This window comes from Rana temporaria, chromosome 8, assembly GCF_905171775.1.
Source record: "Rana temporaria chromosome 8, aRanTem1.1, whole genome shotgun sequence".
In the NCBI taxonomy this organism is placed as follows: Eukaryota; Metazoa; Chordata; class Amphibia; order Anura; family Ranidae; genus Rana; species Rana temporaria.
The window spans coordinates 181,505,971-181,525,191 of record NC_053496.1 but is presented as its reverse complement, the minus strand read 5'-3'; the positions used below and the strand labels follow the sequence as shown (position 1 = coordinate 181,525,191).

At 45.1% G+C, this 19,221-nt stretch overlaps 2 protein-coding genes across 3 annotated transcripts in view; both read left to right on the top strand.

Moving 5' to 3' along the window:
* LOC120910202 (gastrula zinc finger protein XlCGF26.1-like) overlaps window positions 1-19,221 on the top strand; it is a 1,148,070-nt gene that overhangs the window by 939,742 nt on the left and 189,107 nt on the right. The gene's annotated exons all lie outside the window — the stretch shown is intronic.
* On the top strand, window positions 2,600-18,510 carry LOC120910120 (gastrula zinc finger protein XlCGF26.1-like). Of its 2 annotated transcripts, none has more exons than XM_040321992.1 (3): window positions 2,600-3,104; window positions 15,248-15,386; window positions 17,174-18,510. In XM_040321992.1, the coding sequence occupies exons 2-3, from the start codon at window positions 15,338-15,340 to the stop codon at window positions 18,481-18,483; spliced, it is 1,359 nt and encodes a 452-aa protein (XP_040177926.1). In that variant the 5' UTR covers window positions 2,600-3,104; window positions 15,248-15,337; the 3' UTR covers window positions 18,484-18,510. The 2 variants fall into 2 exon arrangements, with proteins under 2 accessions (XP_040177926.1, XP_040177925.1); XM_040321991.1 differs by lacking the exon at window positions 2,600-3,104 and adding an exon at window positions 13,015-13,418.

Genomic DNA, 19,221 nt, shown 5'->3' with positions numbered 1-19,221 from the left:
ACTGGGAGTACCTCAGTTTTTTTCGCCAGTGTCTAAAGGTGTTGGTCACGGTTAAACTGCTAAGCTCCATGAGCAAATCCACCAATTAAATCACTCCTATGCCCATGGGATTTGAATCTGGTCTTGTTGGCCATCCAGGAGTTTCCTTTTGAGCCAATTCTTGTGACAAAGAAATTGGTATTTTTAGTTGCGGTAACTTCCGCAAGAAGAGTTTGAGTTGGCAGCTTTCTCTTGCCATTCTTAGTGGTCCTTAAGGACAAGGTAGTATTACGTCCTCGCCCATCCTTTTTGCCTAAGGTAGTATCCAGTTTTCATTTAAATCAGGATGTTTCCCTACCTTTGTTTTTTTTCCCAGAACAATGGACTGCAGATAAGGAGTTATTACACTCTCTGGATGTAGTAAGAGCAGTTCGTTTCTATTTGGAAGCAACTGCCCAGATACGAAGAACTGACGCTTTATTTGTGTTGCCAGAAGGCCCTAGAAGGGGGCAGGCAGCATCAAGATCAACCATTTCCAGGTGGATTTGTCAGGTCATTGCTCAGGGTTATGATTTAAATGGGAAGATTCTGCCTTTTCGTTCTAGAGCGCACTCTACCAGGGCAGTCAGTACTTCTTGGGCAGTGTGTCACCAAGCCTCTGTGGCTCAGGTTTGTAGGGCCGCAACATGGTCTTCAGTGCATACATTCAGCATATGAAAGGTCCATCTTCATTCCTCGATGTAAGGTCGTGTTCCCAACAAATGAGGAGGAGATACTGTACACCATATGAAAGGTCCATCTCCATTCCTCAATATAACGTCATGTTCCCAACAAATGAGGAGGAGATACTGTACACCATATGAAAGGTCCATCTCCATTCCTCAATATAACGTCATGTTCCCAACAAATGAGGAGGAGATACTGTACACCATATGAAAGGTCCATCTCCATTCCTCAATATAACGTCATGTTCCCAACAAATGAGAAGGAGATACTGTATGATGAGGATATGTAATATAACCACCCAGGTTTATTCTTATGTAATGCAAAATAACACTGCAGTGATCCGTCAGATCTGAGAGAGATTTGAGATATTCGTATTCCTCAATATTTTATTGCCTTCTTACAGAATGACGGCATGGTGGGAATAGAAGGCCATCGGAGGAAGATGTGAATACAGAAGATGATGATATTGGATGTTCTCCAGAAGTAAATCCCATTCCTCATAATATACAGGACAGACCTCACCATTGAAAGAGATCATTGGATGTGTCTAATTCTGAGGAATCTCCTCATAAGTCACCTCCTTGGACTTTAGATCGTCCTCTGAAATCTGACAGTGCGGAAGTTTATTTTCCCCCTGTTATGCCCCCCCCCCATGTGACGATCCTTTCTTCTCATCTTCTCCAATAAACAATCATCTCTCATGAGTCTTGTCTTCTATTCGCTGATTCGAATCTTAGCCTTTGGGGGGTTATTAGTGGGACGAAGAGTCCACCGTGGTCCAGATCCCCCTTCCAGTACAAATCCTCCCCCTCCCCCATTTGAGCATAACCCCCCCCCCCCCCCCCAACTCCTCCTTCTAGCACAAAGCTCCTTATTCTACTCCCCAAATTCCCCTTCCCAGCACCACAAACTACCACCCCAATTCCTACCTCATTCTAATACAAATCCTCAAAATTAATCCTCCTCCCTAATGCCCCCTCTCGGCACAAGTCATATGAGATGGTGGTAGAATGAAGCCTTATCAGATCCACCTCATACGTTTGTTAAAGCCTCAGAAAAATAATGAACCCCCAACCACTCTGGTGATTGCAAGATGTGAGCCTCAGGTTGCTGTGCCCCTTACATACTCATGTGGTAGAGGGGCATTACCCGAGGGCCCCTATATTTCTAAATATTGCTTCCAGATTCCGATAAGCCCCCCCTGACCACTGACTCCCCACAACCACCTGGTCGGGCTGTAGGGAGATAGTCCTTGACCTCATCAACTTGGGTACAATGTGATAAGAGAGAAGGAGAGGACGTGGTGCTTTGCCGGAGGTGGGAGGGGTTTTCTCTATAGATAATAGAGAAAGAGAAAACATGGTGCTTTGCCAGAGGTGGGGGTTCTCAATAGATAAGAGAGAAGGGGAGGACATGGTGCATTGCCGGAGGTGGGAGGGGTTCTCAATGGATAAGAGAGAAGGAGAGGACAAGGTGCTTTGCCGGAGGTGGGAGGGGTTTTCTCAATGGATAAGAGAGAAGGAGAGCACAAGGTACTTTGCTGGAAGTGGGAGGGGTTCTCAATGGATAAGAGAGAAGGAGAGGACATGGTGCTTTGCCGGAGGTGGGGAGTTCTCAATGGATAAGAGAAAAGGAGAGGTCATGGTGCTTTGCCGGAGGTGGGAGGGGTTCTCAATGGATTAGAGAGAAGGAGAGGACATCTTTGCCGGGTGGGGGCTGGCTTTTCTCAATGAATGAGAGAGAAGGAGCTTGTAGGGCAGGGATATGCAATTAGCGGACCTCCAGATGTTGCAAAACTACAAATCCCATCATGCCTCTGCCTCTGGGTGTCATGCTCATGGCTGTCAGAGCCTTGCTATGCCTCATGGGATTTGTAGTTCTGCAACAGCTGGAGGTCCGCTAATTGCATATCCCCGTTGTAGGGTCTATAATAAAGGTAGACGGTACAGTTACAGTACAATTCAATACAAGGAGGCTAGGAGAGCCAACAGTTGAGGGGAGAAGGTCCATGGGTACAAGGTACTTTGCTTGGGGGGACTTTTCTCAATGGATAAGAGGAGAGGACAAGGTGCTTTGCCGGGTGGGGGGCTTTTCTCAATGACGGATAGAGAAGGCGCTTGTAGGTCCTATAATAAAGATAGACAGTACAGTTACAGTACAATTCAATACAAGGTGGTTAGAAGAGCCAATATGAGAGGGAGACCATGTTCCGTTTGTTCCCGTGTGGAGCCAAAACCACCACTAGAGAAAATCCATGTGCCGTATGAGAGAAGGAAGTGTCCTCAGTGAAGGAAGGGTGGCGGCCATTTTGTTGTAGCTCAAAAGCAACTTACGAAGAAGAATGTCTCCTCTAAGAATCTTCTGGAGAGTTTGCAGAGTGTGAGACCAGAGAGGGGGAGGTAATATTATCTTATTATTAGGAGTGTCTGCACCCCACCTCCCCTCATCACCCATTGCTTCTGTACCCCTCCTCCCACCCATACCTTTAACCCCCCCCCCCCCATCATTTCGCACCTGCATGAGGTTAGGAGAATATTCTATACAGCCCCCCAGTGTACAGAACTGACCGGAGAGGTGAGAAGGATTCTGGGAGGTCACATGACATCACTCTTCTAATAATAATACACAGACCTGACTGGGGAGGTGAGGAGGATTCTGGGAGGTCACATGACATCACTCTTATCTCTATTAATAAAACACAGACCTGACCGGAGAGGTGAGGAGGATTCTGGGAGGTCACATGACATCACTCTTATCTCTATTAATAAAACACAGATCTGACCGGGAGTTGAGGAGGATTCTGGGAGGTCACATGACATCACTCTTATGTCTATTAATAAAACACAGACCTGACTGGGAGGTGAGGAGGATTCTGAGAGGTCACATGACATCACTCTTACTTCTAATAATAATACACAGACCTGGCCGGAGAGGTGAGGAGGATTCTGGGAGGTCACATGACATCACTCTTACTTCTAATAATAATACACAGACCTGACCAGAGAGGTGAGGAGGATTCTGGGAGGTCACATGACATCACTCTTCTAATAATTATACACAGACCTGACTGGGGAGGTGAGGAGGATTCTGGGAGGTCACATGACATCACTCTTATGTCTATTAATAAAACACAGACCTGACCGGAGAGGTGAGGAGGATTCTGGGAGGTCACATGACATCACTCTTCTAATAATAATACACAGACCTGACTGGGGAGGTGAGGAGGATTCTGGGAGGTCACATGACATCACTCTTATCTCTATTAATAAAACACAGACCTGACCGGAGAGGTGAGGAGGATTCTGGGAGGTCACATGACATCACTCTTATCTCTATTAATAAAACACAGATCTGACCGGGAGGTGAGGAGGATTCTGGGAGGTCACATGACATCACTCTTATGTCTATTAATAAAACACAGACCTGACTGGGAGGTGAGGAGGATTCTGAGAGGTCACATGACATCACTCTTACTTCTAATAATAATACACAGACCTGGCCGGAGAGGTGAGGAGGATTCTGGGAGGTCACATGACATCACTCTTATCTGTATTAATAAAACACAGCTCTGACCAGAGAGGTGAGGAGGATTCTGGGATGGTGACTGTATCATTGTGTGTGTCAGGTTCCTATAAGGTGTCAGGATGTCACTGTCTATTTCTCCATGGAGAGGGTCACACCATCCCTCACCATCATCAGGTAGGTGGAACATATATGTTCCTCTCTACTGTGTCACCTTCTCAGACGAAGTGCAGATCTTATAAGCTGATTTTCCTTCTAAAGGTTTTTAGATCATTCTTTTCCAATAATTAGTGATGGGAATCTGAGGAACAATGTATGGGGGGGATAATCAATCAGACAACAAAGAGTTCATCCCCGAGGAAACACAAAGTCTGTTTACCCAGCTGGCAGAAACCCGACTTTCTGAATAGTCTCAGCTCCTTGCATTGTCCAAACATCGAAAAATGCTAACAAGCTAATTTTATGGCCACCGGGCCAGTCCTGACATTTCTCTCCTACATGTAAAAATATTTTTTTGCCAGAAAACGGAAAATTGTATCATACTTACCAGTAATTTTCCTTTCCTGGTGCCTATCCATGGCAGCATACCTGTGACAAGCTCCGCCTTGGCTCCTCCCTCAGGACTAGTGAATATTATAAAAGTGTTGGTTAGCACAGCCCCCACATTCTCCGTAATATAGAATACCGAAGGGAGGGATTGTATGCTGCCATGGATAGGCACCAGGAAAGGAAAATTACTGGTAAGTATGATACAATTTTCCGTTTTCCTGGTGCCTCCATGGCAGCATACCTGTGACAAATAACTAGCTGAGATGGGTGGGATGAATCAAAGAGTTTTTTTTTTTTTTTTTTTTATCATTTAAAAGAAGAACCAAAAGGCCTATTCGCCGTCTGACTGCCGAACTCCACTGATGAAAAAGAGCTCCACTCTGCAAATTTTTCAGAAACATATGCTGGGACGCCCCAGTCGTTGCGCTGCGAATAGCTTCAATTGATACACTCGCTCTTGCCGCCCAAGAGGCAGGAACCGCTCTGGTGGAGTACGCCCAGACTGCCAAAGAGGATCACAGTCCTTTTGCCCTGTACACCTTGTGGATGAGCCACAAGGCAATCGTTCTTGCTGGCGCCTCCATGCCCTTGTTTTCCAACCTAGGGAGTTAAAAACAACCTGGTAGAGTCCCTGAAGGATGCCGTAGCCTGCGGATGTCACCTGAAAGTGGAGAAAATGTCCAGCTCGTGAAGGGAACCTGAGCCCTGTCTTGAAAATGTTGGAAGCGCCCAAGTTTATGACATGTTCGAGGATGATATGACCTTGGGGCTAAATCCCCGAACAGTTCCGAGTTCCACTCTGTCAGGATAGAATATGATATGATTATAATCCGCTCCTAAATCTGGGAGTACTGCAAACATGTCTGCCAGAGATTATGGCTATGAAGAAGAATAGCTGCATGGTTAGATTCCAAAGCGATGTTGACTCTGAAGGGACAAGAGGTGAATTGGCTAAGGACTCTAGGATGATAGCAAGGTCCCGAGTGGAAAAGATTGTTTAGTTGGCGATCGGCTCTTTGACGGCTTTGAAAAATTGGATTATTAATGAATCCTCTGTCCATTTTAACTGGCTGCTGCTGAAATTGCCGCTGCACGTACCCTTAGTGTACTCAAGCAAGACCTAGGTCTAAGCCTGCCTGCAAGCATTCAAGAATTTGAGAGGATGATGGAGAATCTGGAACACCGCTTCTGCCAATCATGAAGGCCCAGAACCTGTTCCGCACCTTGTTTGTGGTTGTACTGGATGGACTTGAGTCTTTTCTCAACTTGATCAACAATGTAACTATATAAGCCTATCCTATATCCTGTTTGTGGATGGCTTTCTTGCCCTGAGCAGGGTTGCGATAACCTTGTTGGAACATCCTATGGATTGGAACCTTTCCCTTTCATCTGCCAGATGTGAAGATCCAACCTGTGGGGAACTGGATAGGTGCGACGTACTTATGACAGGAGAAAGGTATTATTGGAACCCTGACTGAAGGCTTGGTATTCAGGTACATTGTTGTGGGAAAACAAGGATGTCTTGGCCAGTGCGGTAGGCCTGCTATCACCGTCATGGTTCCTACCATGAGGCTCCACAGGAGCTTTGGAATGAGAGACCCTGGAAAAAAGGCATAGACCAGGTTGCAGGGATCGCATCTTACTGCTTCTGCTTGGGGATGAGGAGGCCTCGGGACGAACTTTGAAATCTTGGTGCTGTCGCAAATAGGTCCGGCTCGAGGGGACCCACTGGACCACTATCTAGGTGAAAACTTTCTGGTGCAGAAACCATTCTTTGGAATCAACGAACCCCCGAGATAGGTGGACAGCCCTTGAATTGAGATGACTGGGCAGAAAGGCTGTTTTTAAGTCTTTAGATTCCTTTCTGCCCAAAGGATTATTGTTTCCACTTCCCTCAGCAGGTCCTGCTGTGCATTCCTTCTTGTCAGTGCCAATAAGACACTGCAGCCCTCTTGGCCATTCGGAGGTGGGAACTGGGTTGCCTGTACCTCAAATTTCTAGTGTTAGCAATGCAAAAGGAAGGATTCCTGAACCTCCAGGCTATTCGATACTAGGCATGTTGTATGGAAGGACCATCTTCCCTGCCCTGAGATCTGGATCTAGTGTGAGCCCCCACTTGCCGCACTGGTATCGGTAGTAGTTGTGATCCAGTTGACATGTCCTGATGGATGCGATTTCATAAGCGTGTATTTCTTCATCCACCCATGTAGACTCCTGGGCATCAGGGTCGTCAGGTATATGGATTGAGATAGATACGGTCTGTTCTGTCGCCTCCAAAACTCTGGCTGGAAATGTCTCGAATGCTAATACCATAGTGATGCATGACAACATCTGGCCTATTAGGCTCAGACAGTTCAATGCCCACAGGTAGGATGTCACACTGACACCCTTCATCTGCCGAATAGTGGACTTTACCTTTGAGGCGGGAAGTTTACTGTACTGTTCTGTTCCACTAATTGGGCTGGATTCTTCACCATGGGACAAAGGTCATCCCTGTAGTGGTGTACTTCAGAGTCCTAATTCTCCTGGAGGGGTTATGATAGCAATTAGGATCTTCATAAAGACTTTTGGTGATGTGCAGAGGCCGAATGGGAAGGCTCAAAAATTGAAGATGTACATGCCCCACTGCAAACCCTGGATATTTCAGGAGAGGAGTACAGGTACATGCAGGTAAGCATCCTGCAAGTCTATTGATAACATCCAATACCTCGGTTGGAATAAACGAACAATCGTTTGAAGCGAAACCATTTAGAGATTTCCAGGAGGATCTTAGCGAGTTAGACTCTTCAGATCCATCACGGAACTCCAACCTTCGTTTCTCTTGGGAACTAGAAACAGGGTGGAGTAAAAACCGAGAATCTCTCTGATAGAGGTACTGGGACCACTGCTTGCTGCTCCTGCACAGGAGAGAAGAAAAAACACTGTAGTGCTTCAGATTTTCTGGGGGAACCTCGACACCCTTGTCGGAAAAAAATAAGATTTGGAGGGGGGGTGTCTATAAACGCCCAGAAGTGACCATATTCAACTGTGAAGACTACCCACGGATCCCTGCACCTTGAACCCGGATCCTCGAGAAGTACTTGAGTCTGACCCCCCTTGGGAAAAAGGATTTGGCAGAATCCTGTGGAGGTAGGCATGAGCTTCCGCATACGGGCTTGAGGAAGGTGGAATGCTTGCTTCTCTAGCTCTGCCTACAGCCTTCTTCCGTCTGGACTGTCTGTAGTCCTCACTCTTGGAGTATTAAAAACTTGGTGCGAATGAGCTGGAGCACCCGGGTCGTCTGTCTTGGGGTAACAGGCCTAATTTCCCGCCATTGATGCGAGAGATGGTCTTACCCAATTTCTCCCTAAACAAGGCTTTCCCGTCAGAAGGTATCTTGTACCAGCTCTGTTTTGAGGCAATATCTGTTGACTATGGTTCCAGTCACAAGGCCCGTTTGGCCATGACTATGTGGAGCATTGACCCAGGGGAGCATAGAAAAGAATCGATTGCGGATTCACCAATAAGATCTGCTTAGAGCTTTAGCTCATCTAAGGCCCTGGTGGTATCCCCCTTGGGATATCCAGTTGCATTGCGCACTCCATCACATCTGTCCAGACGTAAAGGGGGGTGGACATTGATGTCAGGGCCATCGCAGGATTACAAGTGTTTGCCCACCGTCAAGATCCAACCTTCTGTCTAGTGGGTGCCTAAGTGAAGTCGAGTCCCCTTTTTTTATTTTTTATACAAGAGACATAGAAAACAAAACAGCAGCCGGCCAGTATTTACTGAGCCGAACAAGGCCCAACATGGCCCATTACACAGGTACAATCAGTGACCTCTAAGTGAGGTTGAGTCTTACATGGGCAATGTGACGTTCTTTGCCAACTTTACCACCACTCCATCGACTACTGGAGGGCTTCCAAGCATTGCGGAAACTGCTTTTGAGGAGGTATAACTTTCCTAGTTGAACAATGGAGAATTCTCTCTCCGTCCTCTTCCACTCTTCCTCAATCACACTCCTCAATTTGCCCATGAGAGGGAAAAGGCAATCTGGAGGAGAAAAGGGAGGCACGATTTAGACTTCTGTGCCAGTCTCCTCCCAGCCGATTGCTAGTTTCACCGCCTGCACATACGGCTGGACCGTGGTGAAAGCGAAACAAAAGGCATCATGGACATCGGAGAAGTCCCCTGAGATAGTATTCTCTTCCCGATGTTTGAAGGAAGAGACAGGCGTTGGGCGAGATTTCACTTGAAGATGGCCCGGGAATGGACGCCTCCGCCGATTGCTCCAGAGTAGAAGATGCCGGTTGTTGTGGCGGCATTGTGGGGCCCAAATCCGCAAAGGAACTCTCTCCCGCGTATTTAGGTAGGTCCGCCATTTGCAGGCTTTGGCCCTCTGCCACTGGGCAATTCCGCCAGACCGGTTTGTCTGGAAGTGGGGTGACTCCACGGGTCTGACATTTCGGGGATCTAGGCTTCAAAGAGCGCGAGTGACGGCGTTTATTTGGCCGATGATTACCTGCCACTCCTATGATCCCTATGCCTGGACGACCCGTCTCCACGTGGACTAGAGTCACCATGGTCCACATGTCGCCTTGAGGTTCTCTTAGACATCTTCTGGCGTACAGGGCTGAAAAGAAAGTACCAGCCTCAGTGCACTCTTTTCCTTTAAGATCTGTAAGCTTACCTGAACGTAGGTCCTTACCTCATCTGTAGAGTAGGATCTTGTACAGGTGGCGAATGGCTCACACTGAGTGGATTTAGCAGAAGTAGCAGCCAAGAAAAGAATAAAGAGGAAACCAGGGGTCAGATCCTAATCTGGGGATTTACCTCTGAATAAATGGTGTGATTTTTTTTTTTTTATTCCCGGAGACACGAAAAAAATATATTTTATTTTATATGTGTATTTATCTTTAATTATTATATTTTACTTAAGCTATATTTCTTCTACTTCCCCTTTTTTTTTTTTTTTTACTTAAATAAACATATAATACACGTATCCGTCTTATTTTTAAAAGAAAACATATGTATGCATACATTATTATTATTATTTTTTTTTTTTTTTACTTTTACTTACCTGAAGAGAAGAGAGTGTTTCCCTGGAGCCATCTGACTGCGTAGTACTTCCTGCAACCTTTAGGTGTCTCACTGAAGCCACTAGAGCAGGGATCCTCAAACTATGGCCCTCCAGCTGTTGTAGAACTACACATCCCATGAGGCATTGTAACACACTGACATTCACAGACATGACTAGGCATGATGGGAATTGTAGTTCCTGAACAACTGGAGGGCCGTAGTTTGAAGACCCATGCACTAGAGGGATCCATAGAGGCGAAGAATCTTGTGGGCAAAAAGCGTCGCTCTGCCCTCATCCAAAATGGCCACCGCAGCCTCCGGATCCACCGCGCATGCGCCGACCGTCGGGACGAGAACCCGGAAGACGCGCACCGCCGGCGCATGTGCAGAACGCGACTGAGGACGCCGAACATAAATAAAAAGCCGGCGCTAAGCGAGCGCGGCTCCTAAGGAGCTGGAAAAGTTTACAGGGGGCTAGGCACAATAAGAAAGGGGAATGAATACAAAGAGGACTAGTGCAAGGCAGGATTGGGAGAAAACCTGGAGAGAAAACAAAAGTAAATGCAGAAATGGCTGCTACCTCTGTAACCAACAACTGAGCAAATGCCTAAACACCACTGTGCAGATAGAGCTCTTAGTTAAGAGACAAACTGCTTGTCCCAAAAGATCCTACAGAAGGGACTCCCTACCTTATCAGCGCATTTAGCTGCCCAAGAGAAGGGACCGCGTCCGGGAGAGGCTTGAACCCAGACGGAAGCTGCCGAATGCAGAAGGTAAGGACAACCGACCAGAATTCACTGCCATGAGGTATGAGGAAAAAAAGGAGAATGTGGGGGCTGTGCTAACCAACACTTTTATAATATTCACTAGTCCTGAGGGAGGAGCCAAGGCGGAGCTTGTCACAGGTATGCTGCCATGGAGGGACCAGGAAAATGATTTAGAGCCCCAAAACATTGTGGGCCAGATCCACGACGCGCGGCGCTTCTTTACGGCCAGCGTAGTGTATGTCAGATACACTACGCCGCCGTAACTTACAGCGTATTTCCCGTATTCTCAAAGAATTTGCGCCGTAAGTTATGGCGGCGTAGTGTAACTGTGTCGGCGTAAGGGCGCGCAATTCAAATGGATGAGATGGGGGCGTGTTTTATGGTAATACGTCTTGACCCGACGTAAATGACGTTTTATCTGATTGGCGCATGCGCCGTCCGTGGGGGTATCCCAGTGCGCATGCTCGAAATGAACCCGCAACAAGCCAATGCTTACGACGTGAACGTCATTCTACGCAAAGCCCTATTCGCGAACGACTTACGCAAACGACGTAAAATCTTCAAAATTCGATGCGGGAACGACATCCATACTTAACATAGGATACGCCTCATATAGCAGGGGTAACTATACGCTGAAAAAAGCCTTACGGAAGCGACGTAAAAAAATGTCACATGATGTTTGCAACACCATTTTTTATGTAAAATATATATATAAGGTTTGGGGGTTCTAAGTAATTTTCTAGCAAAAAAAATATTTAGATTTTTACATGTAGGAGAGACGTGCCAGAATAGGTTTGGGGCTATTAATAATAATAATAATAATAATAATAATAATAATAATAATAATAATAATAAATAATACACAATATTTAAAAGGTAATGTGTTGGGGAATTAAGAATAATAATTAGTAAATAAATAATCTAAAATCCCAAAATGAAAAAAAAAAAACAATAACAATGATAATCTTAATAATGATGTTAAAAATAGTAATAAATAAAAAATATTAATAAAAAAAAAATGACGGCCACCATTTTATTCTCTAGAGTCTCTGCTTTCAAAATATACAGTGTGTATGTATATATATATATATATATATATATATATATATATATATATATATATATATATATATATATATAATAGGTTTGTAGGTTTGGGGATATTATGTTTATTATTATTATTATTATTATTATTATTAATAATAATACACAATAATACTAATCATAAAAAATAACAATAATAATCTTAATAATAATAATGATAAAAATTGTAATAAAAAAATTGTAATAAAAAAAAATTGTGGCAGCCACCATTTTGTCTCTGCTTTCAAAATATACAGTATATATGAGGTTTGTGGGTTCTAAGTAATTTGCTAGCAAAAAAAAGAAGAAGCTGAGTTTTACATGTAGGAGAGACGTGCCAGAATAGGTTTGGGGGCTATTATTATTATTATTATTATTATTAATAATATACACAATGATATTAATCATATAAAACGATAATAATAATAATGATGATAAAAATAGTAATAAATAAAATATATTAATAAAAAAAAAAGTGTGTGTGTGTGTGTGTGTGTGTATATATATATATATATATATATATACACACACACACACACACACACACACACACACACACACACACACTGTATATTTTGAAAGCAGAGACTCTAGAGAATAAAATGGTGGCTGTTACAATTTTTTTATTACTATTTTTCATTTATTACTATTTTATCATCATCATTAATAATAATAATATTATTATTGTTAATGGGTTTTTTTTTGTTAATATTATTCTGTATTATTATTATTAATAATAAATTAATATTAATCAATAAAAAACAATAATAATACAAAATTTCAAAAAAATAAACATTTTATTTCTCCAAGGTCTCTGCTTTCAAAAATATATATAATGTTTTCTAAGTAATTTTCTAGCACAAAAAAAAAAAAACCCTGCTGATTTTTATATGTAGGAGAGCAGTGTCAGAATAGGCTTGCAGGTGAAGTGGATAACGTGTATTTTTATTCCTGAAAACTAGTGTTTTTAAAAATGGCTGTGCAAATAATAATAAATAATAGTTATTATTTATGAAGCCATTTAAAAAAAAAATGTTTTTATTGCTTTCACAAGTGATAAACAACATCCCTTGTGATAGCACTGGTCATGACAGGTCCTCTTTATGGAGAGATCTGGGGTCTTTGAGGTGTACCCTCCTATTATGAGGGCATTATATCTAGAGATAACTCAGGGATAAAAATAAAATGTCCCAGATTGGGTTGGTTTGAATAAATATAATTTTATTCCCAGAAGTTCTAAAATAGGAATTCCTGGTCTTAGAGTGCCACCTGCTGGGCAGCTATTGTCATCACCTAAACAAACATTAGGTTAATGAATAGAAGTGCCTTCCATTCATTCTGAACGACGCCCTCTAGGCCAGTCCTTAGATACGAGAATAAAAGGTGAAGTTCAGAGAGGGAGGGGATCACTCGGATGCACTGCCTCAGTCAATCACTCTGAGACGGAACCACTCTCTCACTCGAAAGACGCACTCTCTCTCACACACTGCAGACACATTCAATCTTGATCGATCGCTCTCACAACCTTACAGATCGTCATTCTCACACAATAGAAGGGCTCTCTCTCTCTCTCTGTCTGTAGCCAGAAAAACACTCGCTCCCTCCATCTAAGGCTCTGTCAATCGATCTCCTTGGAAGCTCTCTGAACATTCTCTGCAGGTCATCACATAAGGAGCCCTGCCACTCCCCGGGTGTGATTATAATCCACCACAACTTTACTTTTACTCTTTACTGGTAAGGGATCGTTTATTAACTACTCTGCAAATGTTGTTGTCTCGGTGGTTGTAGTCTCTGTGAGGGGGGGGGGTAGTCTTTGTGGGGTGTAGTCTCTGTGGGGGACAGTCTCTGTGGGGGGGGGGTAGTCTTTGTGGGGTATAGTGTCTGTGGGGGGTAGTCTTTGTGGGGAACAGTCTCTGTGGGGAACAGTCTCTGTGAGGGGGGGTAGTCTCTGTGGGGTGTAGTCTCTGTGGGGGACAGTCTCTGTGGGGGGGGTAGTCTTTGTGGGGTGTAGTGTCTGTGGGGGGTAGTCTCTGTGGGGGACAGTCTCTGTGAGGGGGGGGTAGTCTTTGTGGTGTGTAGTCTCTGTGGAAGCGGTCTCTGTAGTCTCTGTAGTGACCTTGTCCTGGTACTGTCCACACTGCACACAGCAGAGATCAGATTCCCTTACAGACAAAGCCCTGGATCTGCACAGTGTGTAGCTGGTTGTTGTGTTGCAGTTCGGACCTGTAAAATTCCGAGATTGGAATTGCAGAGCAGCTGCAGTAGCCAGCTACACACTGTGCAGATCCGGGCTGTCTGTAAGGGAATCCGATCTCATCTATGTGCTGTGTGGGGGAGGAAGAGCTCTGCTAAGTGCCTTGCCAGCAGTTATACTGTCTTCTTCTGCCCAGCTGACCCCCGTCCTCTGCCCTGCTGACCCCCTGTACCATGCCCTGCTGACCCCCTTTCCTAAATCCTGCTGACCCCCTGTACCCCTGCCCAGATGACCCCCTTTCCTCTGTCCTGCTGACCCCCTTTCCTCTGTCCTGCTGACCCCTGTACACTGCCCAGGTGACGCCCTGTACCCTGCCCTGCTGACCCCTGTCCATTTCACTACTGACTTCTACTCTTTGTCCTGCTGACCCCTGTCCTCATCCTGCTGACCCCTGTCCTCATCCTGCTGACCCCTGTCCTCATCCTGCTGACCCCTGTCCTCATCCTGCTGACCCCTGTCCTCATCCTGCTGACCCCTGTCCTCAGCCCTTCTGACCCCTGTCCTCTGCCTAGGTGACCGCCTGCTCCCTGCCCTGCTAACCCCTATCCTCTGTCCTGCTAACCCCTGTATACTGCAATTCTGACCCCTGTCCTCTGCCCAGGTGACCCCCTGCTCCCTGCCATGCTGACCCCTGCCCTGTACATTGCCCTGCTGACCCTATACTCTGTCCTGCTGACCCCCTGTATGCTGCCCTTCTGATTCCTTTCCCCTGCCCTGCTGACCCCCCTGTACCCTGCCCTGCTAACCCCTGTAAATTGCCCTACTGACCCCTATCATCTGTCCTGCTGACCCCTGTCCTTCTGACCCCCTTTCCTCTGCCCTTGTGACCCCTGTTTTCTGCCATATTGATCCCTGCCCTCTGCCATGCTGACCCCTGTACACTGCCCTACTGACTCCTATACATTTCCCTGCTAACGTCGCATCCTCTGCCCCCCTGTACCCCCACATCAGACAGGTTAGATACAGCCCTGGTTACGTAGTCCATACTGTACTTTCATTGGTGATTTTATTGTGCTAAAAAATCTCTTGACAGAGTCAGGCCGGCCATACACGGCTCAACAAGGCCGAGATTCGAACCATCTATGACCGAGCCTTTACAGTAATAAACTCAGGAAGATAATCAAGCCAGTGTGGTTCACATCTATTCATTTCTTTTAAGCCAATGAGCACACAGGAAGGCTGGAGACACTGTCCTCTATCAATGATTTGAATAGTCCATACTGCTGTCTTGATTATTGGTTTAAACTTCCTGACAGCATATTACATTTTACATGTTAAAGATATTATTTTCTGCCATGTGTTGGTTTAGGATGAAGATCTGATTAACGTAAAAATAGAGGATATAAACAAAGAAGAGACGTATGTGAAGGGCGATCAGCAATTTACAAAGGAAATCGGGATGATGGACGCAGTTAAAGAGGAAGAAACTTCTTCAGATATCAGCTCAGGTACATAATAATCACTAGATGCAAAAATGGTTTAAAGCCGACCTACACACCCCAAATCCACCTTCCATCTCCTCAATTTCAATGAGGAGGAGATACTGTACACCATATGAAAGGTCCATCTCCATTCCTCAATATAACGTCACGTTCCCAACAAATGAGGAGGAGATACTGTACACCATATGAAAGGTCCATCTCCATTCCTCAATATAATGTCATGTTCCCAACAAATGCGTTCAGTAAGGAAAAAAATTGAGGAGACTTAGGCCCCGTACACACGACCAAACATGTATGCTGAAACTGGTCCGCGGACCAGTTTCAGCATACATGTTCGGTCGTGTATAGGCGCGAGCGGGCCGAATTCCAGAAAACATTTGCCTTTTCCCAGCAGACAAATATTCCTGGACGTGTTTTAAAACCGTCCGCTTGAATCCTGCCCGCTCGGACATGTACGGTCGTCAGTACAGACCTACCGTACATGTCCGAGCGCCCGCCGTCCCTCGCATGCGTCGAATGACTTCGACGCATGCGTGGAAGCCTTTAAATGGCAGGCCCGCCCACGTCGCCGCGTCATCGTCGCGGCGACAACGCGGACACGCCCCGCGTATTGTTTACGCGCGGACTTCTGTACGATGGTTAGTACAGCCATCGTACAGAAGCCCTCTGGCAGACATGTACGGTGAAAACGGTCCGACGGACCGGTTTCATTGTACATGTTTGCTCGTTAGTACCCGGCCTTAGAGGATGACCATAACAACATCGTCGATGTATCTACTCCACAGCTAAATGTTCCATATAAAGGGTCCATCTCCATTCCTCAATATAACGTCATGTTCCCAACAAATAAGGAGGAGATACCGTACACCATATGAAAGGTCCATCTCCATTCCTCAATATAACGTCATGTTCCCAACAAATGAGGGGGAGATACTGTCCACCATATGAAAGGTCCATCTCCATTCCTCAATATAACGTCATGTTCCCAACAAATGAGGAGGAGATACTGTACACCATATGAAAGGTCCATCTCCATTCCTCAATATAACGTCATGTTCCCAACAAATGAGGAGGAGATACTGTCCACCATATGAAAGGTCCATCTCCATTCCTCAATATAACGTCATGTTCCCAACAAATGAGGAGGAGATACTGTACACCATATGAAAGGTCCATCTCCATTCCTCAATATAACGTCATGTTCCCAACAAATGAGGAGGAGATACTGTACACCATATGAAAGGTCCATCTCCATTCCTCAATATAACGTCATGTTCTCAACAAATGAGGAGGAGATACTGTACACCATATGAAAGGTCCATCTCCATTCCTCAATATAACGTCATGTTCCCAACAAATGAGGAGGAGATACTGTACACCATATGAAAGGTCCATCTCCATTCCTCAATATAACGTCATGTACCCAACAAATGAGGAGGAGATACTGTACACCATATGAAAGGTCCATCTCCATTCCTCAATATAATGTCATGTTCCCGAAAAATGAGGAGGAGATACTGTATGATGAGGATATGTAATATAACCACCCAGGTGTATTCTTAGGTAATGCAAAATAACATTTCAGTGATCCATCAGATCTGAGAGAGATTTGAGAGATTCCTCAATATTATATTTCCTTCTTACATGTTCCCAACAAATGCGTTCAGTGAGGAAAAAAATTGAGGAGACTTAGAGGATGACCATAAGAACATCATCGATGTATCTACTCCACAGCTAAATGTTCCATATAAGGGTCCATCTCCATTCCTCAATATTTTATTGCCTTCTTACAGATGGACTGTGTGGTGGGAATAGAAGGACATCGGAGGAAGATGTGAATACAGATGATGATGACATTGGATGTTCTCCAAAAGTAAATTCCATTCCTCCTAATAAACATGACAGACCTGACCATTGGAAGAGATCATTGGATGTGTCTAATTCTGAGGAATCTCCTCATAAGTCACCTCCTTGGCCTTCAGATCGTCCTCTAATATCTGACAGTGCGGATGGGTGCGGAGATCCATCTAATCTCAAGGAATCTTCTCCAAACCATAAAGGGGTTCATACAGGAGAGAACTCGTTGTCGTGTTCAGAGTGCGGGAAATGTTTTACTCAGAAGGAACACCTTCTTAGCCACCAGAGATGTCATGTTAGTGAACGTCTTTATTCCTGTCCAGCGTGCGGAAAATGTTTCACCCGGAAAGCAAGTCTTATTTCACATCAGAAGAGTCACACAGCTGAAGATCCTTTTTCATGTTCAGAGTGCGGGAAATGTTTTAATGGGAAAAGTCAACTTCTTAGACACATGCAAACTCACACTGATGAGCATCCTATTTCATGTTTAGAGTGCGGGAAAGGTTTTAGTTCAAAAGCAGTCCTTCTTATACACCAGAGAAGTCACACGGGGGAGCGTCCCTATTCGTGTTCAGAGTGCGGGAAATGTTTTAGTAGTAAAGGAAACCTTTCTCAGCACCAGAGAATTCACACTGGTAAGCATGCTTATTCATGCTCAGAGTGCGGGAAATGTTTTAGTCGAAAAGTAGACCTTCTTCAGCACCAGAGAATTCACACTGGTGGTGAGTGTCCTTTTTCATGTTCCGAGTGCGGGAAATGTTTTGCATCGAAAAGTTACCTTGTTAGGCATCAGAAAGTTCATACAGGCGAGCGTCCCTATTCATGTCCAGAGTGTGGGAGAGGTTTCCCTCACAAAGGAGGTCTTCTTAGACACCAGAGAATACACACTGGTGAGCGTCCTTTTTCGTGTTCTGAGTGCGGGAAGTGTTTTAGAGGAACAGAAACCCTTCTAAGGCACCAGAGAGTTCACACAGGTGAGCGCCCCTATTCATGTTCCGAGTGCGGGAAAAGTTTTTCTGAAAAAAAGTTGCTTCTTGGGCATCAGAGAGTTCACACAGGGGAGCGTCCCTATTCATGTACAGAGTGCGGGAAATGTTTCACTGAGAAAGGAGGTCTTCGTTTACACCAGAGAATACACACGGGTGAGCGTCCCTATTCATGTTCAGAGTGCGGGAAAGGTTTTAGTCAAAAAGGAATCCTCCTTCAGCACCAGAGAAAGATTCACTCTGTTAAACATTCATTTTAGACATCAGTTCAGAGGGACGCCATTCGTGTTCAGAGTGCGGGAAGTGTTTCACTCCTTTTACCTGTGCGGGAAGTGTTTAATAATAATGGAAATATAATGAAACATCAGAGTACCGCCCCCTGCTGGAAGTACGGGAAATGGACGCTGGATTCTAAACGGGTGCAACAGTTTCCTCCATCAACCAATCAATGGCGTTGTCATCTCAGAGGTTCCTATTGGCTGCTGAGTGTCGTTCTCCTTTACCGGCTTCTTATTGGTCAGCCAATGTAGGATTATTAATACCCGGGACGGATTTCTGATTTTTATTTTAAAAGATTGGATTGGAAAGTTTATTCCCCCCCCCCCCTGTGTGCCGATCCCTTCTTCTCCAATAAACAATCATCTCTCCTGAGTCTTGTCTTCTATTCGCTGATTGGAATCTCATCCATTGGGGAGGTTATTATTAGTGGGATGGAGAGTACACCAGGGTCCCCCAAATCCCCCTTCCAGTACAAATCCTCCCCCAATCCCCCCTCTCCACATTAATCCTTCTCCCCCAAACCTTTCCTTCCAGTACAAACCCCCCCTCATTCCTCCCAAATACCCCCTTCCACCCCCCCCCAGTCCACGAGGGTCCAGACCCCCCTTCCAGTAGAAATCCTCCTCCCTAATCCCCCCCCCCCCAGCATTAATCCTTCTCCCCAAACCTTTCCTTCCAGTACAAACCCCCCTCATTCCTCCAAAATACCCCCTTCCACC